Source organism: Hippoglossus hippoglossus, chromosome 7 (assembly GCF_009819705.1).
Source record: "Hippoglossus hippoglossus isolate fHipHip1 chromosome 7, fHipHip1.pri, whole genome shotgun sequence".
NCBI lineage: Eukaryota > Metazoa > Chordata > Actinopteri > Pleuronectiformes > Pleuronectidae > Hippoglossus > Hippoglossus hippoglossus.
This window is the reverse complement of record NC_047157.1, coordinates 20,458,078-20,482,000: the sequence shown is the minus strand read 5'-3', so window position 1 is coordinate 20,482,000 and position 23,923 is coordinate 20,458,078. Positions and strand designations below refer to the sequence as shown.

Genomic DNA, 23,923 nt, shown 5'->3' with positions numbered 1-23,923 from the left:
GGCTGGTGTCTGAGGGAGAAGCTTAACTGAACTGTAGCTCGGCAAAGGCCAACACAGAGGCCAAAAGCCCTGGAAGCTGTGGTTTGTTAAGGAGGAAATGACTTAATTCCTGGTGGCTCAGGGTTATTGCTGGCAGAGACCACTGGGATTCAATTAAATAACTGTGGCTAGAGATAGATAGAGAAAGAGACAGATGGATAAGGATAGATAGAAGGATAGATAGATGAATAGAAGACAGACAGATTTGTTGGGGTATGATCATAACATGTCCAGCACACGCCCAGTGCCTGTGTGACCTGTGTTGTGTGTAACGGTGTAAATTATGACCGATGCTGTAAGCCATTTACACAGCTGGCCTTTTAAACTGGAGTGACTCAGCGAGAGGACGTCCCTGGCCTGGGGTCTGTCCCAAAGCCCACACCCACCCTGACTGGCTGCACTGGAGTCTGCAGCACTCACACACACACACACAATGTGACAACAAGGAAAAAGGGCTAATAACATTTTTAGATCATATCATTACTAAGATAATTAAGTGGCTAATAACACTGAGATATGTTCTGTTTGCACTTCTAACTAGATGGGTAGCTCTGGACTTTAGCTCGATGACGTAAATAGAAATCAAAAGTAGAACGAATCATCTAAATAAAATTACAAACCAGTGCTGCAATAACAAAACAAAACCACAATGAGCAATACGTTGAGAGGAAGGGATTTGGAGAGGAAATGGTGAATCCCGTCATGGAAATCTCTGAGTCCATCTCCCTCTCATGTGAAGGGTAATGAAACAGCATATATCTGCTGTTTTAAATTAAGCTGCCTGGATGTAAGTTTGATGGTATCACATAAGACTCGGGGGCGAAGGGGGTGACCTGACAATGAACTCTGCTGAGAGATGCGACACATGGCAGATAGCTCACACGCAATGACACACACCTGCTTCATATATGGATAACACTAATTTGTTAAAGATTCTCTACAACTGACGTGACCTATCTTTGTTTTACTTTGCTTTGAGTGTCGTCCTTGCAAAAGCAGTGGACCCCCGGATCCCTTCCTCTCTCTCTCAAAAGCTCCCTTCCTTCTTGTCGGCTCACTGCAGCCCTGGCCCTTGACTTTGCGAGGCCCTTGACTTTTGCGAGTCTCTGCGGTCAAATCCATCTGTGTCACAGCCTGTCAAAAATAGTCACAATGCAGCAGCTCCCACAGTAATTACACAGTGCATTGGAGGAACCAGTGTCACCTCCCTCTCTCTTGCCAAGACGCTCCAACAATGATCTTTCCAGGATTGAATTTAAACTCCCGAGTCCTTGCGAAAATTCACCAAGACTCGGTTGGTTTGCACACATTTAAATAGCACATATGCCTGCGGAGAATGTCATAATACTGCATCAGTCGTTTTGGGCAGAGGAAAAGTATCTACTCATCTGGAGCATTTGCTGGGACTGAATAATTTGTTGAGCAAAAATATATTTATAATAGTGTGTATATGTATCTGTGAACCTGACACCACCTGCTAATGTTATTATTGATTATTTACCCTTGATAACCACTGAGTGTTGCCGGCGGCTGTAAAATAGACCAAGACAGCTCACATTCGATAAACATGCTGATTAGATACACACAAAGGGGCACAGAACAACATTTGACAGCCAACAATTAAAAAAACTAAATTATTCTATCGGTGTGAAGTGCATCATACGACATAACTACTCCTTGAATGACCAAAACTGACTCAACTAAACTCAGATCATCATTATTTGGTGCTCTGTCTACAGGCACGTCTCCAGATCGGAGAGAAGGGAGCAGCCAGTGCACTTTGAACCCATTCTGATGTTGACTTACTCATTCTTTAGATAACACGTGGTTGACCTATTAACTGCCCGGCTGGTCTGTCATACGCAGACCCAGTACCTGAACATTAACTGGCTGCAGTGCACAGCTGTTTGACAGAGAGGGAGGCTGGAATGTGACACTCCTTGGTATTAGCTGAATAACTGTGTCTTGACGTAAAAGTAGCTGCATGTAAACATGGTTATTGTGCTGTTGTCCTGTGTGTGCATGCAGGTGCAGCATCAGAAAAAATACATGTGGTGTAACAAGTTAAAAGGTCACCGGAGTGATACTTTCACTCTGGACACACTGCTCATGGTGAGGGTCTGAAAAACCAGGAAGAGATGGAACAAGTACAGGGCAATACTTTCATCCTCCCTTGTGGTGAATGATAAAAAACATTTAGGTGATAATTTGTCAACAGCTTCAGAAACTTTAAAACACTAAACTATACTTAATGTTTGGGGACTTCGTGTGTATTTGAGGCTATCAAAACTAATTATCTAATCATAACATGTGCAAATGTAGTACTTCTAGAAGAACTGAAATGACTGGACTGACAATGAGTGCGCAATATTCACTTCAGTGGCCTTAATTGTTGACATAATTAAACGTGTCTCTTTATCCTCCAGGGGCTTTTTGCTGCATTGAGTGCTGCAAGTGTTTTAGTTTCTGGTCACACAAACAGGGAAAGAACAAGGAGCCTACCTAAATTGACAAAGCTCATCACCATGTCTGCATCGTTTAAGAAGTTGTTGTCTTGCAGGCTGGCTATCGGGGGCCCCTGGGTGGTGAAGACGGGCTTGTAGGGGTATGAGTATCTGTCCTCGTCCCCCTCTGTGGACATGGCGTTGTACAGGTCCAACATAAACATCGGGGCGGCGTTGTGCTTTCCGTGGAGGTGGGGTCGCGGCCGGTGCGGCAGCCCCAGGATCGACAGGATCTCCCGCTGCATCTCTCTGCGCTCCTGGCTCTTCAGCCGACGGTGGATGAAGCTGGAGTGGAACTCGTTGTCCAGAGTAAAGTTCGTAAAGGCGGTATCCGCCAGGACGCAGTAGCTCCACACCAAGAGCAACGCGGGAGCCCGTCTGTCCCAAATCGGTGCCATTGGTACTTGTGCGTAATTGCGCCCAGCTCTGCTCGCCGAAACTCTGGGAAATGGATATTGAACTTTTAGCAACAGGTAGCCTGTGTTCAATATCCAAAGTCAGTTACGGACCCTCATGTTGAGGGAAGTACTCCCGAAAGAACCATCAACCTAACCCCGAGACCTCTTTATTGATTGGCTCTCTGGGCAGATTGTGTTCGCGTGGACTTTTATCCTCATCCAGCCTGTGGTGCAGCCTGCAACTGCAGAGAGGAGGCTGCTTCACCGGGAGAGACACGAACACGTTCCGTAGAGGAGGCGCTGTGAGGATGGGAGGAGCAGGGGAGAGAGAGAGAGAGAGGGGGGGGGGGGGGGGGTAGTAGAGAGAGAGAGAGAGAGAGAGAGAGAGAGAGAGAGAGAGAGAGAGAGAGAGAGAGAGAGAGAGAGGTGCCTGTCTAATGGAGAACTAACTCTTCCTTTGTTATCAGTTGTAGAAAGGCTTGAGGCAACATGTGCAAATAGAAAAAGGATTGTTCTGAAATTTGTATCATCATACTTCAGTTTATTAAAAAGCACATTTTGTCAGTTGCACCTTTTGTCTTTTCCTTTCCCACAATTCCGAGTTCCTGAGTGGATTCAACGACGGCAGATGTGCAGTGACAATAGGCCTTTTCAGAGTTGGTTTGCATATGGAAAATAATTTTCACAGAATAATTGTTTGCCCGTGCGAGTGAAAAACTTCAAGGGAGAGGTTGCAATGCTGTCAAATCTGCAGGTGCGCCATCTGAACGCCTTGGGTCATGTGGTCGTGAGCGCTATAAGTCAGTTGACCTTTGATGTCAGAGAGGCAGCATAACAGCCGCACAACTGCCATTTCATGCTGCATTTTTGCAGACATCCAAGCTTTTTATCCCCACCGCTGGAGCAGGAAGTTTGTGACAAAGGCGGCGGTGCACAGGCGGAGCACAGACATGCGAAGGAGGGGTGCAGATGTTTGGCAGCTGCTCCATCCCTCCATCTGCCCCCCTGGCCCCAGCACCTCTTAAACACCACACTTTAATGGAACGCTCCTGACCCTCTTGTACAGCTCCGCTCTCACTGACAGAGACGGAGGGATCTCAGATGGTCCCTGCACCAACGGCCGCTTTAGCCCGACAGACCTCCTAAAACTTTTTCACTACACAGAGAGTGGTGTTGTAAAAGCTCTGGTCGGTTGATGTGTTTTAGGGCTACAGCTTGCCAGGTGATTTTTATGACAGTAAAATTAGACTTCAATGGCACAGCGAGAGCGGCTGCCAGACGGCTTGAGCTATGATTGCAAACAGAGGAGGGGAGGAAAAGAGGCAGAGAATGTCTTGGGGTATTCTACACTTAGCTCACCTTCCTGCCCATTTAATGTGGTTGTTCTTGTCTTCAAAGGCGTTCCACTACTCTTTTTCCAATGACAGTTCAACATGGCTTAAAGCCTGAAAGCTCCCATGGGCTGCCACTACTCATTCTGTATATCTAATCCTCTATTTGCTTTTCAATGGCCTTTCAGTAGTAGCCTGTAACATATAAACATTTCTATCCGGTGCCTCAGATAGAATCAGCTAATGGCCGCAGGTGTTTACATTACAGCAGTTTCCGACAAGGGACTTGAAAGGCTCTTGGTTTTAGCTCTAACTATACATCTTCCTCTCTCTCTCACTTTCTAGCCCCTTTCTCTCATTGTCTCATGTTGTTGCTCTCTTGCCCGTGCTTTAAGGTTGGTGAGGTAAAACCCCCCGGTGGTCCTCCAACAACCCCCAACCTTCAGCTCAGTTTGTGCCCAGAGACGAGCGGACGATCCTGGGCAGGACAATAGGAACAGACCCCCCTTTGTTTTTGCCTCCATGGGCCTAGTGACAGTCACAGTAAACAGTGGGCACAGGCTGAGGCCAGGCTGGGTGAGCTGCACTGAGGGGCCTTTGACAAGGAGAGCGAAAGCAGAAAAGCAGGACAAATAGTCTTTGAACCTTCTGTCAAAGACACACACATGGAGAACAAACTGTGGAAATAATAGTCGGAAAATCTCGCAGTTATCTCACAATTAACTCAATATTTTCTCAAGGTTCTATAAAAACAACAGGTTAATTACTGTACCATTACATTCAAGCAATGAATAAAACTTTAAAAGAGAGTTGACACTTTTTCCCCAACAGGACCACTATACATACAGCTATCAAATTATTCCATGAGGGGAACAGCTTCTTAAAATGTCTTATTTATGATCAACTGCTTCCAACTTCCGCCAATCTGTGCAAATACACTGCACTCCAACAGGTTGGAGCATGATCCTAAGCTCCAGAGGGGACCACACAGCAGTGGAGTGAAAATCCCTGCATAGTCTTTCACACCCCCGCAACTTCGCACATGATGTTGCTTTTCTCTCTTTCTCTTCCTCGAAGCATTTGCGCTCTTTTCCGTCTGCCTGGATATCTCTATTTAGCAGCTCACGCGGTCAGAGGTCAGATTAATATTTATTTCATGTGTTGCCTCACAGAGCAGCAGGCAGCAGTCGTTTGAAGGCCCGTGGATGCAAGGACGCCGATGAGGTTTGGAGGAGGAGCAGGGGTGAGGGGGTCTGACTGAGCAGAGCAACATACAATACAGTAAAACTTTTCTTCAGGGTAAACTGACCCTCAAATGAAGCAGTGTGGGGTCGTGCTACAAGGACAGGAGAGGGTGGAGGCACATTTTTTCCCCGGCCCCCCCCCCCCCCCCCCCGTCTGCGCCTGTCTGTCCTGTCCGCCCTCGTCTACGTTTTTTGCCGTTACCCCACTGTGTGCACTGCACAAACCAGCGGCCTGTTAAAACAGCCTAACCAGGTGGAGCTGAGCTATTGCAAATGTTCCCCTTCTGGTGTCTCACACTTCCAGGGGCCTCATGGACATATGAAACACAGCTGCGGGACAGGCAGAAGAAAGAGAGGGGGTTGGTTTTATGAAACAGCTTTGAAATGGTTCACTTTGTATGTCCCACATAGGTTTTGGATTTGATAGCATTTTGAAAAATCTGCAACCAGCACCGAATGATTGAATCCAAGTGCTTTCGAATACCTTATCGAATCCATTTAGTTTCGCATTCTCATTTTGAAAGGTTACACCTCACATCAATTTTAGAAAACTAAACTTAACAGATTGACATTCAAAGAGCTCCAAATGTTTTGCCAGACATATCACTGACTTAGATCTATTCCTTTAATACAAAAAAATAAGGAGATTTTGGAGCCAAACAGAGGAGCTGGCAGCTGTAACACAATCTCGGTCCCATAATCAATTCCAACATTATTTGTTTGGTATAACAAGTTTCATGACAGCAGTGGATGCTGAAAAGAGATATTTCCTGCTAGAACACACATATTTATTATCTTTCTTGAAATTCTGCAGCTTGCTATCACTCAGTACCTACTTTCACTCATATCCGGTGTGTGCTATCACTCCCACGTCTGTCTGCAGCCGGATATGGCACTCGGGAACACCGGAGTAGCTTGGATCTGATTCATAGCTCTCAACAGTCCAGCCAGTGCCATCAGTTATAGTTGGTGTCAGTGACAGTCAGAGATTCTGTTTTAGTTAAGCTTCCCATAATTCCCAGCTTAGTATGGCTTATCCATTGCAGGATGTTATCACTCAGGCACTCTGTCACTTGTGTCGTCGGCAGAAAGTCCGGGATTGACACTGAGCTGGTCTCCTCACCCAGCCACACACTTATCAGCATCCATTACTGAGGTGTGAGGGCCTGATAAAGGTCCGTGCAGCTCCAGCCAGAGGTCCCATTTAGATTCTTGTCTGTGCAGCAAGAGGCCTTGCCCCCTTGACTCTTGCTCTCATCACTCCGTAATGCTGTATTGGCCTGTCAATCAGAGAGGACCCTGGGTGATCAGTCAGCCCAGACTCATGCTGGTCGGAGGAGCCATTAGAGAGGAGGCTGCATAGCCAGACTGGCTCAGGCCAAAAGCTGATGAGAAACAGAGGAGCTGGAGAGCCCGAGGTAGAAGAGGGGGGAGAGGAACAGGAGGTGGATGTGCTGAACTATGCGGATTGTGAAGGGAGGGCAGCTCTGTTTTCTATTTGTGAGGATTAGGTTGACAGATCTGTATTTAGTTTCTTTGGGCCTCTAGCTGCAGCTAATCCCCCTCACCTGCAGCGGGTGCCCCCCCCCCCCCTCACCTCTTTCCTCTGACCCTGCAGCCCCTACTTCCCCCCTACTGCCCAGCACAAACACTCATCCCGAGACAAGCACATGACTCGTTGCACTCTGTCTCCTCAGGTTAGGGCCTCACACTCGACACAAATCTCCTCTGGGCCAAAAGAACAGCAGGGGTCTGGAACATTAGAAAAAAGGACCCCCACAACTTGCAGTCTTCCACATGTTAGATTTTTTTCAGTTTGGGTGAGGGGTCGTCACTCATCACTTAGAGATAGCAATTACTCAGAAATTAAGAGCTATAACAACGGAAGCAGCTTGCCAAAGCCACTCAGGAGAAAGGGGGACCTTTGGCAACGCTGCACATTAGGAAATATTCAGGGTCAGGTCAGGGGCACGGACCTCTTCTCTTTAGATCCTGGCTCCCACACACTCCGACCAGGCCTTCGCACTGTGAAAAAGAAAGACTGCAATGCCTCCGCAAACACACACAGCATGCCTGCCAGCATTTCTGAAAGGTGGGGACTCTTGATGACCTAATAGTTGTAGAATCTGAGCATGTCTCTGTTTTAACAGTAAAGTGACTACAAGATGATGCAAAGAGGAGACAGGAACAGGTTTTGAAAGGTTGTTGATGCAGCTTCATGCGGGATGTCCTCAGGGCATTGTATTTATTTAATGTTATTTTAGCGTTTGGAGCTTGGAGCAGACCTAATGAGATATAACTGTCTGTTTGAGTAAACTGAACCGCTGAAGAAAGAACAAACATTTGTAGCGTCTCACGGAGCGGAGTGAAACACATTATCGTTACACGCAGCTATCATCAACGTTATATTTAAAAACCACTTCCACATGGCTGACAGATACAATATATGTTTGGTTTCTCTGGGACTCTATCCACAGCCAATTACTCCCCACCCACCATTGTGAAAACAGCACACACAGCCAGAAACACACACATACAGTGGACACACCTTTGGACAAGTAGCAGCAAGCTCACATAAAGGGGTCTCTTAACTGAGTGCCACAGAAGGTGCTAATGGGGATTTTTCTGAACTCCACCAGCATAGGCCTATACCTCCTTACACAAATGAGGTGCTAAGTGGCCCCGCACACGGTCCTGGATGTTATTAATGAACACGGCTTGCAAATGTGCAGTAACCTTTAGCTTAAAGAAGAAAACAGGTAGCTTCTTGCAGTAATTCTGTGCATGTCAGGACATCACTGCTTCCTGTGGGTTAGTCTGCTAACTGCTTTCTCAACTGTGGCAACCTGAACACTTAATAAAGAGAGGAGAAGATTTATCACATTAAAGGAAAAGGTAGACCACAAGAATAAGAAGAACTTGTTTTATCAGGATGTGGCTTAATTTCATTGACTGACTGTTGGCAGAAATGGTATGTTCTTTAAGTATGAGCAGCAAGAGACAGCACAAGTAAAAGCCCTACAGTCAAAATCTAAAATTAGCATTAAAATTAAAAGTATTCATTGTGCAGAATGCCTGTGTCTGTGTGCTGCCTGGGGGAGATTTAATCTAATAACACTGATTCATCGAGAACACATCCTTTATGAGACACCTGTGGGTTCGAGGGTGCTGCACTGTGTTTTAGCTAATCTTAGGACTGCACTCTTCTGGACAGAAATATCAAATATATAATAAACCTGGATTCTGCTGGAGCCAATCTCACAGTTTTGGGGGGGTCACATGCCCTGATGCTCCCATTTTCACGGCGGCCACTTTGGTCATCACATTCCACATCTTTTCCCCATTCATCCAACACTTCTCAATTCTGAAAAGACTCTTCTCTTCTCTCTGAGGTTATTTTCAGCTGGTAATGCCCCATCTATCACAGCTGTCTGCTTCTGCTCCTTATCAACCATCACTTTGTCTGGTTGGTTATCCAGCAGTCTGGAATTTAAAGGTCCCGCAGGTCAGGATCTTAGCTCTGTTGTTTTCAACCACTTTTGTGTCCAATTTGACTCAGAGACCGCTACTCAGCCCAGATATTCTTCATTACCCCAGTCACTCGGTTATACCCCTGTGTACACCCCCACCCCAGCTTGCATCTTACACCCTCTAGTGTGCTATCTGTGTGTTGTTAAAGATTACAGTATTCAAATCTCTTCCTGACCCCACGTGGAGCGGTAGTGGCGTGTGTGTGTCATCACATTAAAAAACTCTTCTGTTCCTATGTGGCTGCACTGCCTCTGGGGCCTCTGGGGCCTCTTTGCACAGCCTGCACCTTGAATCCAGTCGGCTGTGGTCGACCCCTGCGTCTACGGATCTGGAGCTTAGTATCTGTTCTTGATCAGAGCCTCTGTTCTGTCTTTCAAGCTAGTTACTGGTAGGATTTCTTGATCCTTTTGGGATAATATAAAACATGAGGTCTTGTTACTGTTTAACAAGGAACCCTATTTTCTTTAATAAAGGTTTTGTGCCTTTTACATCAACTGTATTGGATTTGGCTGCTAAGCTTTTTACCCCTGAAACTACTGACGTGTTTTGTGGACTCAAACACTTCACCCACCCCTCCATCCTCATTTTGGGTGAACTATCCCTTTAAGTAGCAGATAAAGTAAATGCTGAAATAAAAATACAGCAAATACTTAAGTATTAAAGAACTCAACTAACTATACCTCCTCATGTATGAGGCGGAAACTGGAGTTATCTCCATTTTCCAACTTGAATCCAATTAAGAAAAATACTTATGTATATATATAGTAGCATGAATATTTTCTTACTGTGTAAATACAGTGAACGTCTTCCGACCAGAAGTGGGCCAATCAAACAGTCAGGGCTGAGTCAGGTGACTAATGAAATTTTTGGGCGGGAACATCAAATAGCTAAACAACACCCAAGCTAACGGCTAACACACAACATGATGGCTTCCTGGGCAGCAGAAGGTTTCACTGAAATCGACAAACTCCGAGCTGAGCTGCTGAACGGTGTCGAGGTCGTGACGGACAGACAGCGCGGGCAGGAGGAAATCAGCCAGTAAGTTCACATCCACCATTCACCTGCTCCACCTGCTACAGGAAGTGACGTCCGACTAGCTTGAAGTTAGCCTGCTAGCTTGTTAGCTGCCCTGTCACAAAACAACAGTGAAGACACATGTAACCAGTGAAACAGTGCTCAGTAAAGCTAGCTAACCTGGAATTTGACAAACTTTTCAGTCACTATATTATATCAGCTTCATTACATGTTACCAACTACGGCTAGTAAGCTAGCTGTACATGATGCACTAATAAGCCTGATATGCTAACCTTACATGCTAAAAACTGTCAGATCGGGGCAAAATAAAAAAAATTGGTTTGTGTCTTACAAATCTTGAATAAATTATGAGTATACAAAAAAATCTATGTAATCCAAACACATTTAGGAAAGTGATGATTAAAATAAGGAGAACAATTAAGTTACGGTGTGAGGGCATCAATTCATATCATATTTCATCATATTGAATGTCAGGTAAAGTTGTAAAATAATCAATTAACATGACTGCTTCGTGAAAATATTGAAAGTTCCTTGCTTGCTCGGGTTATTGAGATTCTCAGATTTTTTTAATAATAATGATATCTATCAATATTGCTGAGGTAGAATTGTCCTGCTTCATTTTTAGCTATTTTCACAATAATTATCACTATTCACAGCAGAAATCAAAGTCTGGTGCTTTTATTTAACTTATTTAACCAACACCTGCACTATTGTCATTTATAGTCTCATCCTCATTGTATCTTTATTTCCAGCAGGGAAATTTTGGCCCGTATTGAAAACATCATCCTAGGAATAGTGACCAGTCTTTCCAAAGAAGAGGCTCCTTTCCTGGCACTGCCCAACAGATCCAGCTGGGCTAACGTCAGGTACCTTGATCTAAAGCATGCCCCAGCGTGACAAGTTATCCTCCCCCATCTTCAACACTTCATTCTACACAGCAGATCTGCGGGATCCGTGTCAGCTGTCTGACCTTTAAAAGATAAACACAAGCAATTCATGTTGTGAAAAGAAATAAATAAACATTTACCTACATAGGTCGTATTGTGGGAGGTCAGGCCACCCAAGTACTGCTTAATTTACTTCAAGAATATACATACTTGAGCGCCGTCTGAATTTGTACAAGGCGTGTTTTAAGCACACTGCTTTGGCATCCCAAAACTTAAAACTTGCAACTTTGAAGTTGAAATAACTTCCTGAGCTCAAAAGATGACAGAGTGATAAGGCATTGAAAAGGACTGGTCTACACACACAACCACGAGAGGCTTTAATGTGATGAGGCTGCGGAGACCTTACGCTCTGAACAAAGCGGACTGCCTGGTCTTGTTTGGATCAAACTTTGCGGCAGCTTAAAGCACATTCTGGCTTAGCCCTTTCAAATGTCAGAATCCCACAGACGTTTTCACAGACAAATCAGGACGGTGAAGTACGGGGAGGGCTTCTCATAGGTAGCCCTCAGGGTGTGGGGAATTATAGATGGCTTACAGGTGGGAGCAGGTTTTCAAAGCTGTAAAAGTAAATGTTGCTCACGCAGCATGTGCAGAGTTCTTCAATGGCCTCTCTTTCTTCCTTTCTTTTCCACTTAAACTTCCATGCTTTTTTTTCATCACCTCCCACTTAAGTTTTCACAGTGCCGTGGGGCTTCAAATGACTTCAGGAAGTTCCGTCAGCACCATTAGGAGCGACTGTCCTTCGTCTGTCACTAAATTTGGTGAGGAGACGCTCACACCTCACTCTGTTTCGTTTCTCATTTTGCTTCAAATGGGACTTTGCTGTTGTTGACAACCGACATTCCATTCAGTCAAAAGACAAGTAAAGTTTTATTGTACTACACGTGGCCTTGGTTTCGTATTCATTGTGAAAAACGGCAGTAAAAGTCAGATTGGTTTAAGGTGAAAAATTGACAGAGCATGTTGAAAGAGGCTTTTAAGGATCGGTTTACCACACGCATGGCCTAATTAAGAACAGAATGTGTTGTGTTATTTTCACTCCAGACCTTTTATATAAAACCAGTGATGGCGAGTATTGTGTTGAATGTCTAAAAGAAAGTTAATTTTGTGTTTCTCTGTTTTTAAAGCACAAATTCTCAAGATTCTCTCTGTCATCTACAAACTTGTGCAGAGCAACTCCTACGCCACGAAAAGGTTATTCATTTTACTTTAATTGATCATAAAAGCCAAATAAAATTCACATCATTTACAGTTTTCTTCTTGGTTATTGGTAAATGTGTTTTCCATAAAGATTTACCAACTGTTTCCACAGAGACATCTATTACAACAATACACAGCTGTTTGTTTCACAGACAACTGTCGACAGTATTGTAGATGATATCTCCTGCATGCTGAAGGTTCCTCGCAGATCTCTTCATGTGGTGAGTGGGCACAGAACCGGAGTTAATGTGAGATACAGTTTACATATAATGGGACTTTGGCAGAAAACACACCCCAGACTTAAAAAACTCTAAGTTTAACTTCATGTTGATATGTTGTGGTATTATTAGTTCAGCTCCCACAATTATGTAATCGGGTAGTTCTGCTTCATATCTCAGGAAACACCTGTGGAATTGATTGATTTATTTAAAGTTGAATTCAAAGAGTTAGTTTCAGATGTATGTGTAATACTATAGATGGGTTTACATGAGCACACATTTATTTAACGTCACCAGTTGGCCACGTCCAAGGGATTAATCGCAGGTGATCTGCGTTACATGGAGGAGGACGGCACAAGGATTGACTGCCACTCAAGCTCTGCTGTAAGTCCGATCAACAGACACCAACAGACCCACTGACTTTTCATATTCTCTCATCTCAATAGTTTGCTTTTAAACGTATTGAAAACATTTCCTACTTTATAAAACATTTGCAACACATTTATTCAGTCTTCAAAACTTGATGTATGCAAACAGTCTGTAATACAGTCATGGCACCAAATTACCAACCACCACAGTCGATAGAAATGTGTGTTCGTGTCGCGTGTGCTGGGAGAATATGTGATACAAATATGGAAACGTTGTTCTGCGGCACCATGAGGTGTCAACAACTCCAAAGCAGCAGCACCAGGGCATTAGACAGCAGCACATTTGAATGACAGACAGCTTTTACTTGTTGAACCAATTTTGATGTCTGTTTTGTTTTAGGCTGTTGCAGTTTCATCAAACATTGCTGGGATTAGAAGTATCCTTTACAACGGGCTTATGAGAAGACTTTTAAAAGTTTCACCTCTTGTCATTCATAGATACTCCTGGGCATGTCTGTATTGCAGGGTCTGTTTTCCTTGACTGGGTTCAGATATTGTATCATCTGCAAAATTTGTCCTCATAGTTGAGAAGGATGCAACTTTCCAGAGACTCCTGGATGACGACTTCTGCGCAAAGCTCCGTCCCTGCATCATAATCACAGTTAGTTTCCTTCGTTCTCACAATATTTTGGGGACTTTTGTAAATATGACATTAATTCTAGTGTTGGGGTTTTTGTTTTCTCCAAGATGTTCTGTGAACATACTAGATGTGTTGTTTGTGCGTCAGGGTAAAGGTGTGCCAGATGTGAACAGCAGGTTGATGGTGAGGAAGCTTTGGGACACATTGCACATCCCCACCTTTGCTTTGGTGGATGCTGACCCTCACGGTACTCATCAAACCAGTTTTACCTCTCACACATACTTCACATATTTCCACACGTTTAACAACACTTGACTTTCTTTTCATCTCCACACACACACAGTAGGGTTGCATGTCCCACTAGGCCAGCAGATGTTAGCACCTGTCATATTGCCTCGTCTGGCTATTATTTCCACTGGCGTGATCTTGTCCAGGTGGGATGACTCTGTTTCCATCAGTCTCAATACCTCTAACCCTCTTTCCATTGCATGGCGAGACACACATGTAATGCTTTACTTTGTTCTAAGCTCCGTTACACATCTTAGAGGATAATTGCTCTGGTATGTTGGTGATTGCAGCGTGTCTCTGTCTCTCCCTCTGCCTCTCATTTTCCCAGGCATTGAAATCATGTGTATCTACAAGTACGGATCAGTGGTGAGTCCTGCCAATGCCGGTTATTCCTGTACTGTACATTATCCGATGTGGCCTGTTCAGTGTCTCTCTGTTAGCAATGTGTAATTATGCCCCCATTTAAGTGGAAAAATGCACCAATCATCCATCTCAGAATATTTAAAGTGACGTGGAATGAGGTGAAAATGTTAAGTGATTGTGTGGCAGTGTCTTTGTTGATCTCTGTGATGTTTGTGTAATCACCCCCGTGTTCATTTCCTTCATTGTGAACATGTGCTGGGTATAACTACGTTACCGGGGTACGTTGCTGATTATGTGTGTGCTTATTGGAGATATACTGTGAGTGTGTGTGCATGTTGTGTCACTGTATGTGACTGGGGTGTGTGTGTTTGTGTTTGTGTGTGCATGGGTTTTTCCACAGGCCATGTCGTTTGAGGCCCACAGTCTGACCGTCCCCAGCGTTATGTGGCTAGGCCTCCTCCCCTCTGACCTCCAGAGGTTTGGACTCAACATTCGCTACTTCCTACTTCCTCCTCCTGCCTCTAATTGGGATTATATTCTGGGGACATTTAGATTGTTTGTTTTGGTTTCTGTTGCCGTCGCCCTCACTTTTTTTTTTCCTTTTAAGCAACTGCATCTGAGAGTATATTGAGTTTTAAGTATATGTCCCCTTGTACAAATTTAGGCCAAAAGGGCTTTTTGACATACATTTAATTGCCGTCTGTACAGTTCTTCCTCTTATGTTTCCCACTAAACATATATGTATATATAATAACTCCTCAATGAGAGTCCATTGAAAATGAGAGGAAACGTACTGTAGGAACAACATCCATCAACAGTGCTGCACTCTGCCCGCTGTCACTTTCAGGAAATGAATTTGGTCATGTGTAGTAAAGTCAACATTTCATTCTTCAGGTTGCAGGTTCCCGAGGATGCCCTGATCCCACTCACCGAGAGAGATGAAAGCAAACTCAGTAGTCTTCTTAAAAGGCCGTACTTGAGCAGCCAGCCCGACTGGCAAAGAGAGGTGAGAGAGGAGAAAAGTGCACAGGAATTTGCGTGTGAGAGCTTGATAGTGTGTGTGATGAGGGGAAGTAACTCAAACATGTAGATTTCAGTGGAGCCTCAGTTACAAGATTGAAAGTTTCAGCAAAATTGTTTTCCTTTGTCACTTTTTTAGATTTTCCCTCTGGAGCACATCTGAAAATCTGATTTATTTGGATTATCATATGTTTGAACCTTTACAATGGGACTGTAGACGTGGAAAGAGAATAATGGTGTGATTGTTAACTTTGCCCAGCCCTCCTCTACCACACTCACCTTTTGACCTAGTTGATGAAAAGTTAGTATAAAGCTTCCTGCTCCATTTTCAAAAGAAAAAACAGTTCCTGCTGGTAGTTTACACAGTTCTAACATTTGCTTGTGTGACACACAGCAGAGGAATGTGTGTGAGAGGACTCTTAGCTCTCGGGTACCGAGGACACAGAATAGCCACTCTGTTTGGGAGGCTGATGATTTATGCTTGTTTGCACGGTTTCCTCTTGCCCGCCCTGTAAAACGGCGTGTTTGCTCTTGTTGTAGATGGAACTGATGCAACAGACTAAGGTCAAGGCTGAAATACAGTCCCTGGCAACCATAGCTCCTGATTTCCTCACCAGCATCTACCTGCCCAACAAGCTGCGTTACGGAGGCTGGATATGAGGGCAATGCTGACATCTAGTGGAGGAGAAGGGGAAGTGCTGAAGCAGGTTGGAGTACTAGAGAAAGATCCAACCTTTTCAGAACAACAATGAATATTAATCCGTGTTTGTTTGACAGTAATGTTTGAATATTTATCAATGAGTGTGTTTGTTTATTTTATCGTTTCATTAAAACCCCTGTAAACATGTTAATAAGTCAGAGTATGGTTTTGGTCTTTATGTTCTTGTTGGACTTTCCCAAGTTATTTGGACGAACACATGTTTCATCATTGTTGTTCATGCTTTTCAACTACTGACCAACACAGTGCATACAGGTGCAAAGTCTACAAGTGAGCAGATGAGGGGAAGGATTTCTTGATGTGGAACTGTGACATCTGTGTGGCTTTGTATTAATGAATGTATAACAAATTATAGCTGCTGGTCTGTATATTATCAGTTCTTCAGCAGGTTGAAACAATGGATTAAATGTTGTCAGGGAAGGAAGAGGTAAAAATCTCTTGTTGTAAATCATCACAGACACAGTTGGGAATAAAAAAGTGGGTAAAATGTTTTGTGAGAGTATTAATTGTCTCGTGATGAGCAGATTTCAGTTATTCCAGGTCTTATGCTTAAGGGAAAAACAGCTGCTTTCAATGTTTATATCACCATTTTATTTGATGTGTTGTGTCTTTTTATGAAACAGTTTCTAGTTTATTAATTTTCCATATTTACTTACTTTATCATCATAACAAGTGTAAAACCTGCTTTCAAACAATTGTCAATAAGCACAATGTTTTTCTTTTTGGATTGTTTTGGACCAGAAGTAGCATGAAAAGGCAAAGTATCTCAACTACTGACCCTGAGTAAATACTGCACCCCTGGTTTCACTCGTGTTGACATTGTAAACAGAGTCTCGTGGACTAAAGGGATGAATAACTTTATTTACATATATATAGAAAAGTAATTCGAGCTAAACGTAGCTGTTGTGTCTTCAGTCGCATCAGACCATGTGTGTTGCGTATACACGCGGAGTGCTTCCTGTTGGACGAGACGATCTTTGGTAATGTTATTGTATGACAGCCGGTGGGCGTGGCTTAGAGCTTGTGCAACATACTCCTGCAACGTCACCGCAGTGACCGAAGTGCTGTCATTTCACCGTCTGGACTTTTCCCAACAAGGAGAGAAGAAGAAGAAGAAGAAGAAGAAAAGAGAGAGACACAGACAGACTGAGCAGCTTCAGTTCATATCATCAACACTCAGGTTAGTTCACATAAGAAGTGAATGTAACGGTGTTTGCATGTCACGTGGTTCATCCTCATCTTCAGCAGATTTGATGAAGATCAATTTATAGATGTTATGGTGTCACTTTGAATCTGTCAACCTTCAGATGTTCTAGTATCAGTGTTGGCTAAAAAAAAAAACTCAGACAACAAGAAGTTATGAGCAGCTGGAAAAATATGTTAACAGGTATTTAATATAATAACATTTTCAACATAGTTTTTTTATTATTTTTTGGGCCAAGGTCAGTTAGTATCTGGTAGCTTTGACAGCACAGTATGAGAGTGTATAATATAACACGTACAATTAAATTTGACTTAGATGATCTTCTACAGAGACCCAGTCCCTGCTTTGTAATATATGTGCTCAGGTGGGCTCAGTTTTCTCAGTTCATGACTTGTGTTTCATCACAAGCAGCCAGACACCTCCTCCTCCTCCTCTTCCTCCTCCTCCTCTCCTATGTCTTAGGTAAGACAGTGGCACTAGTGAGACCACTCCTTCAGAGGGGAGGCCTCCCCCTTTCCCTTTTTTCCAGCTTGTCAAGGACAGCTGACTGCAGAGCAGACTGAAGGAAGAGGAGCCTCCTGGGCATTTAACATAACATCTTCTCTGGTCTCTCACCGGTCATAGATTAGTGTGGAGTCAGTCATGTTTCGCAAGACCTTCATGATCTGTTACATCAAGGTGGACTGGGATGTGTTCAGGTAAAATGGAACCGGTGGCAACTGAGAGAGAGAGAGGAAGAGAAAGATAGAAATTTTTTTTTAAGAGGATCAGGTTTAGTGGAAAGTATCTGAGATGCTAACCAGTCAAACGTTGGTAGGAGCTGTATTCAAGTATCTGAACTGTATAGAATATAACCAGTGTCCATTCTTCTTGCCTTGACAATTCACAGGAAAACTGTTGTTATACATGTTTTAATAATTCTCCTATTCTCCTTCTCCTTTAGGTCTCGGGTGTCTCAAATGGACGCAGTGATCCGCCGGTGCCCTTTCCTGACCACCGTGCCCAGTGTCTTCCTGCAGCTGGCTGGGAAGTCATCGCTGGTGAACTATGCCCAAAAGTGCCCCGTGATGATGGACCTGGCGTCCAGAGCTCTGTCCTCTTCGGCCTCTGTGTCCAAACCCACTTCAACAAATGACGGTCAGTTGTGATAAAAGAATGAATGCACCATATATATATCTATAACTGTTTGACCAATACAATTAATGCACAGGATCTAATTTTATTATACTTTAAAAAATGTTCTCCTGTATTCTGTAGATCAGAAGCATGAAGCGTTGCTCCCAGGACACACCACGCCACCTGCTGGCCAGGCTGTAGGCTCCAAATGCCCTTTCCTGGCCGCAGAGATGGAGCAGAAGAGCAACAGGGTCGTCAGGGAGGCGAGGATCGAGCTGCAGGAGGACGTCCAGCAGATGCACTACTTCTGCACAGGTAACCAGTCACAACAGCCACACCTCGAATTGGATACCCATGCAGTCAGTTGTTTGTGTAAATCATGAAAGTGTATAGCAAGATTATTAACAGCATGTTTCTTGATCAGGGAAAATAAACGTGGATTTATCGGTTGTGGATCTCATCGAAGCCGACAAGTCCAACACGGAGGCACCGAAAAGTCTCTTTAAACCAGCATCCCACCTGTTGAAGGATAATCTGCCTGAAGGTGAGAAAGTCATCTTCTTCCCACTGGGCGACAGTTCACAGAATGTACGAGTTGTTTTTGTGAATCTTATGAACCCTCCCGTTTTCCCCCATCAGCGGTCACATTCCAGTATGACAGGTTTTTTGAAAAGAAGATTGAAAGCAAGAAGACGGATCACACGTACAGGGTTTTCAAGACGGTGAACAGACGCGCCTCCTCATTCCCGATGGCAGACGACTACTCGCAGTCTTTTCATGCAAAGAGAGATGTGTCTGTGTGGTGCAGCAACGACTACCTCGGCATGAGCCGTCACCCCACAGTCACCCAGGCTATTGTGTGAGTAGGCAAGCGGATCCTCTTTAACTGATTTGTGTCGCGAAATGTGAAAGTAAACTCTTTCAAATGTTTTCTCCTTGAAGTGAGACTGTTCAGAAGCACGGTGCTGGTGCAGGAGGCACACGAAACATTTCAGGGACGAGTAAATTCCACGTGGAGCTTGAACAGGAGCTGGCTGACCTGCACCACAAGGACGCCGCGCTGCTGTTCACCTCCTGCTTTGTAGCCAATGACTCCACGTTGTTTACTCTGGCAAAAATGCTACCAGGTGCCTTATATACAGCTTTGAGATATCATAATGTGGAAAATGTTATATTTGATTTAGACGGAAATGTATAGGAGGCACTTGAGGGTTAATATTTTCCTTTGTTTTCTCCTGTAGGTTGTGAAATCTACTCTGACGCAGGCAACCATGCCTCAATGATCCAGGGTATAAGAAACAGTGGGGTCAAGAAGTTTGTGTTCCGTCACAATGACGTCAGCCACTTGCAGGAGCTGCTCGAGAAGTCTGATGACTCAACTCCAAAGATTGTTGCCTTTGAGACGGTGCACTCGATGGACGGTGAGGCCACAGCTCAGCCACTGAAGTGTCAGACCTATTTGATGTATTCTTATGCTTCAAAAGGAAATCGGGGACATAGAGGACTTTGTGGCCTCATTCAGTTTTAAGTGATTTACTGACAAGTAAATGAAGATTTTCCAAAGTTAACAGAAAAAAGCCTCTTACAAAGCAAACATCACATCCCTACATTTCATACATAGAGATTAATGTCACGTCATGAAAATAAACATAGTGTAATGGACTGTGTGCTCTTCACAGGGGCCGTGTGCCCACTTGAAGAGATGTGTGACATTGCCCATAAGTACGGTGCTCTGACCTTCGTGGATGAAGTTCACGCCGTGGGCTTGTATGGGCCCAGAGGAGGAGGGATCGGGGACAGAGACAGAGTCATGCACAAGATGGACATCATCTCTGGTACCCTCAGTAGGTGAAAGCCTCTCTGACGATAGGAAACACTTCATAACAATCTTGTCAGTCACATACACGCTTCTCTGACCTGCTATGGGTTTTCGTTTCCAGGCAAAGCATTCGGCTGCATGGGGGGTTATATCTCCAGCACCAGCTCTCTGGTGGACGCGGTACGCTCCTACGCTGCGGGCTTCATCTTCACCACTTCCCTGCCTCCCATGCTGCTCGCAGGGGCGAGGGAATCCATCAAGATCCTGAAAAGTGAAGAAGGCCAGGTGCTCAGGAGGAAACACCAGAGGAGCGTCAAGCTGCTCCGACAGATGCTGATGGACTCTGGCCTTCCGGTCGTCCACTGTCCAAGCCACATCATCCCCGTCCGGGTAAAAAAAGAGAGAAATCAATCCAACCATCTGTGAAAATTCATACATTTTGAAGTACACTTTGCTAAAAAGAAAGTTTATTCTGTTTGGTAGGTTGCAGATGCAGAGAAGAACACTGAGATCTGTGACATCATGATGTCTCGCTACAACATCTACGTGCAGGCAATCAACTACCCCACGGTGGCTAAAGGAGAGGAGCTGCTGCGCATCGCCCCCACACCGCACCACACCCCACAGATGATGTACTACTTTGTTGGTATGCCCACCATCGTTATTTTCTTTAATCCTGTATATCCAAAAATTCAGTTTTTTTATGCATTAGACAAACAATGCATAAATTGCCAATTCTAAGGATGTTTTGTCCGTTCGAATTGTCTTTGTTTTATACGTGTGCACAATGTGAAATATTTATTTGGAGGAAGTGAGTTAAAGTCTCTGCAGGTTTTAAAACCCAGTGTTCTGAATACGACTATTAGAACTTTGACTGTTTTTTAGATATACTTCTACGTTTGTAATCCTCACCTGTTTGTTCTGTGCTTGGTCTCCACAGAGCAGCTGGCGAAGACGTGGACCGAGGTGGGAATGGAGCTGAGGCCGCACCCGTCAGCCGAGTGTAACTTCTGCCAGCAGCCTCTTCACTTCGAGCTGATGAGCGAGAGGGAGAAGTCCTACTTCACAGGCCTCAGTCACATGATATCAGCTGTGGCCTGATGTAAAACTCTAAATCCTAGTTCTATTCAAGCTATTTATTTTTATTTAAATTAAATACATCACCACATATATAATGTTCTGTGACCAATAAAAATTTGCGGGTAAAGTTTTAATTTACTCTTTTGTTTTCATTTTTAAACGTTGACTGTGTTTTATACATAAATCTATTTTTACTGTATTTTGTGGTTTTCACTTATATTAACATTTCTTTATTGTGAGTTAAAATGAAACAACTACCTTCATAAAGGTTAATAATACATCCTTATGGGACACTCCTGTATCACATGTGGCATTTACGAATCAACTTGAAGGTCACTCAGCAGTGAACAGAAAATAATCACCGATGGCTTATCATCAATATATTTGTAATCCCTGTCACATGTATAGTTTCAGTATCAGTAATTTGGATTTAAGATACTTCTGTTGAGAAAGTAAACAACATTTCAACTAAATTTCAAAGCAGGTTGAAGGTTAAACAACATTTTCTATCTCCTATTGGTTGTTGAATTGTATGTGTAGCAGAGCCAATCATGGATTCTTACTGTAAATTGTGTTTTTATCATATTTTCTTAATGAGAGAAAAATCTCATGGGGCAGTAAAGCTTTCGTCATATCCTGTCGTATCTATATCTATGCATATATATGTAAATGGTGCGAGCTAGTTCAGGCAGCCAACTCGAGCTGCGCTGCTCCAATCATGTGACGTACACCACGTGACATACCCCACTCTCCAAAATCATCTATAATACACACCCACCTTAATAGGCCGTCTCTTTAAGCAGAGGAAAATTTCCCATCAATCCCTTTGCTTGCCCAGCGGCTACGTCAGTATTGCTGCCAGTTGCTTCAACCCCTCCACCACCCCGGGGGGGCAACAAGTATTTGCTCATCACTCCCATCATATCTATGTTATTATATTGGGGGGAGTGATTAAGTCGGAGCCTAGACGCCAAACACTAACCTATTCTACTGTCTGACTGAAATACATATACTCCCATTAAACATCTTACAAAATATATATATATAATGTTTCAGGTGGGTTAATCAAATCTGAATAATCTATCTGAATATTTCACTTTACATGACACAAGGAAATTGCAAATTACCGTGAGTATAGTATATGCACCGCTATATTTGTCTCGTAGTTTTATCCATATACACTTATGACGGCATCCATGCACATGCTGTATGTGTGAACCATGCAGTGCTCCTGGCAAAAAAAAGATAATCTGTCATGACCTGTTGTGGAATGTGAAATTGCATCTCTCTGCAGACTTGTCCCCAAATTCCGTTAGAAAGTGATATATGTGCCTTAGGTGTACGGTGCTGTAGGATTCCTGTCCTGCAGTCTTACACATTACACGTCAAACCTTAATGAATAGATTTACTATAAAATTCACTGTATTGCTGCAGTATAGTGTCCTTATTCGTGTTCTGATTGAAAAACCTGTTGATTTAGAAAGAAATACAGATGCATCAAGTAGTGCTGTTCATGTTTAAGCAGCTTGAAGACAGATTTATGGAATCCAATCTCTCATCCCTACATGAAATGCATGTGATGACATTCCCTGGTTTGGCCACAGGGCGGCGTCCTGGTTCTCCCGTTTGCGACTGTGGGCCAGTGACGTCACACGCCTCCTCCCTGTGCAGATGACTCATAGCTGGTGCAGCAGCGCTCGCCATGAACCACTAGATGGTATCAGCACAGGACAGGATATTGAGTTTCCTATCCAGATAACACGGGAGATCACTGTGGTTGTAATAAAATGCAGCAAACACACGTCCATGTGCCTCAGAGCACGTGACAGTGGAGCAGAGGAGCATTTTAAATCAACTGAACTATCAGATTTATCTGCCAATGACGCAGCAACCTGGTTATTACAAGTAGTTGTTCATGTAAGATAGTGTCAACATCTTTATTGAGTCGGTATTTCTATCCTAGTGGCCTATCATTGTCATTTTTAAAGAAGATTTGCTCAATTAAAAAAAATCTCTTTACTCCCACACGCATAGAAACATGAATGGAGAGGAAGCTCCCCTCCCATGTGTCTCATCTCTGAATGCTTCCCTCCGTACATCTGCACATGACAGGAGAGTGTTTGCCCCCCCCCTCCGGATATGCGTGAAAGCCCTCGAAGCAGCACGCAAGTACCTGGGATTCTGCAAAACCAGAGACCTGCCCACTCTTCCCTCTGACAGAAGTAGCATGAGCTCGTGTTTTGAGCACATTACGTAACATGTAAAGTGTTGGTGGAAGTGGAGCAGTCAGGTGACCGCCACTGTCATCCAGCTGCAGCTCCAGCAAACTCAGAATATCAAGCTGGGATGTTCTGTATTTTTAACACTCTTCCTCCATGTTGTGTTTATTTAGGGGATTTTGAATATTGAGACATTCGTTATACAGGAGGGTCCGAACACTACAGCTCCTTGTGGCTCCTTGAGTGTGATTCATTAACAGGTTCTACAATATTCCAGATAGGTGGTGTTGGGAGGAAATGCTCCTTTGTGTGTTGTCACCCATCATGTCCCTCATCCATCACTGTCCTTTGCAGATGCAGGCCGCTCATTCTCTTCTTTGAGAAGGTCTGAGGGCAGGTTCAACACCTCAGGACTTCCTGGAGGGGATTTCAACTGCAGCAGCTATCATGTGGGTATGAGGCTCTAGTGTGTGTGTTTGTGGGTTTGTGTGTGTGTGTGTGTGTGTGTGTGTGTGTGTGTGTGTGTGTGTGTGTGTGTGTGTGTGTGTGTGTGTGTGTGTGTTTAAACTGCTGACATTATGTAGTTGCTGGCTGAAGCAGGTGCTGAAATGGAGCTGTGGTGTGCTGCAGCGATGATATGC

At 43.9% G+C, this 23,923-nt stretch overlaps 3 protein-coding genes across 8 annotated transcripts in view; 2 read left to right on the top strand and 1 right to left on the bottom strand.

The window, feature by feature from the left end:
* Positions 1 to 3,213, bottom strand: part of bmp7b (bone morphogenetic protein 7b) — a 22,782-nt gene extending 19,569 nt beyond the window's left edge. For both annotated transcript variants that reach the window (XM_034590954.1, XM_034590955.1), the window contains exon 1: positions 2,542 to 3,213. In XM_034590954.1, coding sequence (XP_034446845.1) covers positions 2,542 to 2,941 — 400 coding nt within the window. In that variant the 5' untranslated portion in view covers positions 2,942 to 3,213. The remainder of the gene's footprint in view (positions 1 to 2,541) is intronic.
* Positions 3,214 to 9,924: 6,711 nt separating this feature from the next.
* Positions 9,925 to 16,324, top strand: spo11 (SPO11 initiator of meiotic double stranded breaks). Of its 4 annotated transcripts, none has more exons than XM_034590373.1 (13): positions 9,925 to 10,085; positions 10,835 to 10,948; positions 11,702 to 11,790; positions 12,157 to 12,223; positions 12,342 to 12,450; positions 12,745 to 12,831; positions 13,216 to 13,252; positions 13,367 to 13,476; positions 13,603 to 13,702; positions 14,072 to 14,109; positions 14,507 to 14,583; positions 15,001 to 15,112; positions 15,667 to 16,324. In XM_034590373.1, the coding sequence occupies exons 1-13, from the start codon at positions 9,970 to 9,972 to the stop codon at positions 15,784 to 15,786; spliced, it is 1,176 nt and encodes a 391-aa protein (XP_034446264.1). In that variant the 5' UTR covers positions 9,925 to 9,969; the 3' UTR covers positions 15,787 to 16,324. The 4 variants fall into 4 exon arrangements, with proteins under 4 accessions (XP_034446264.1, XP_034446261.1, XP_034446262.1 ...); XM_034590370.1 differs by having other exon boundaries at positions 14,441 to 14,583; XM_034590371.1 differs by having other exon boundaries at positions 12,321 to 12,450.
* A 472-nt stretch (positions 16,325 to 16,796) lies between these two features.
* LOC117764964 (5-aminolevulinate synthase, nonspecific, mitochondrial-like) lies at positions 16,797 to 21,193 on the top strand. Of its 2 annotated transcripts, none has more exons than XM_034591146.1 (11): positions 16,797 to 17,024; positions 17,992 to 18,185; positions 18,306 to 18,479; positions 18,589 to 18,708; positions 18,804 to 19,023; positions 19,107 to 19,291; positions 19,406 to 19,585; positions 19,844 to 20,008; positions 20,105 to 20,373; positions 20,467 to 20,629; positions 20,924 to 21,193. In XM_034591146.1, the coding sequence occupies exons 1-11, from the start codon at positions 16,828 to 16,830 to the stop codon at positions 21,082 to 21,084; spliced, it is 2,028 nt and encodes a 675-aa protein (XP_034447037.1). In that variant the 5' UTR covers positions 16,797 to 16,827; the 3' UTR covers positions 21,085 to 21,193. The 2 variants fall into 2 exon arrangements, with proteins under 2 accessions (XP_034447037.1, XP_034447038.1); XM_034591147.1 differs by lacking the exon at positions 16,797 to 17,024 and adding an exon at positions 17,475 to 17,746.
* The last annotated feature ends 2,730 nt before the right edge of the window (positions 21,194 to 23,923 follow it).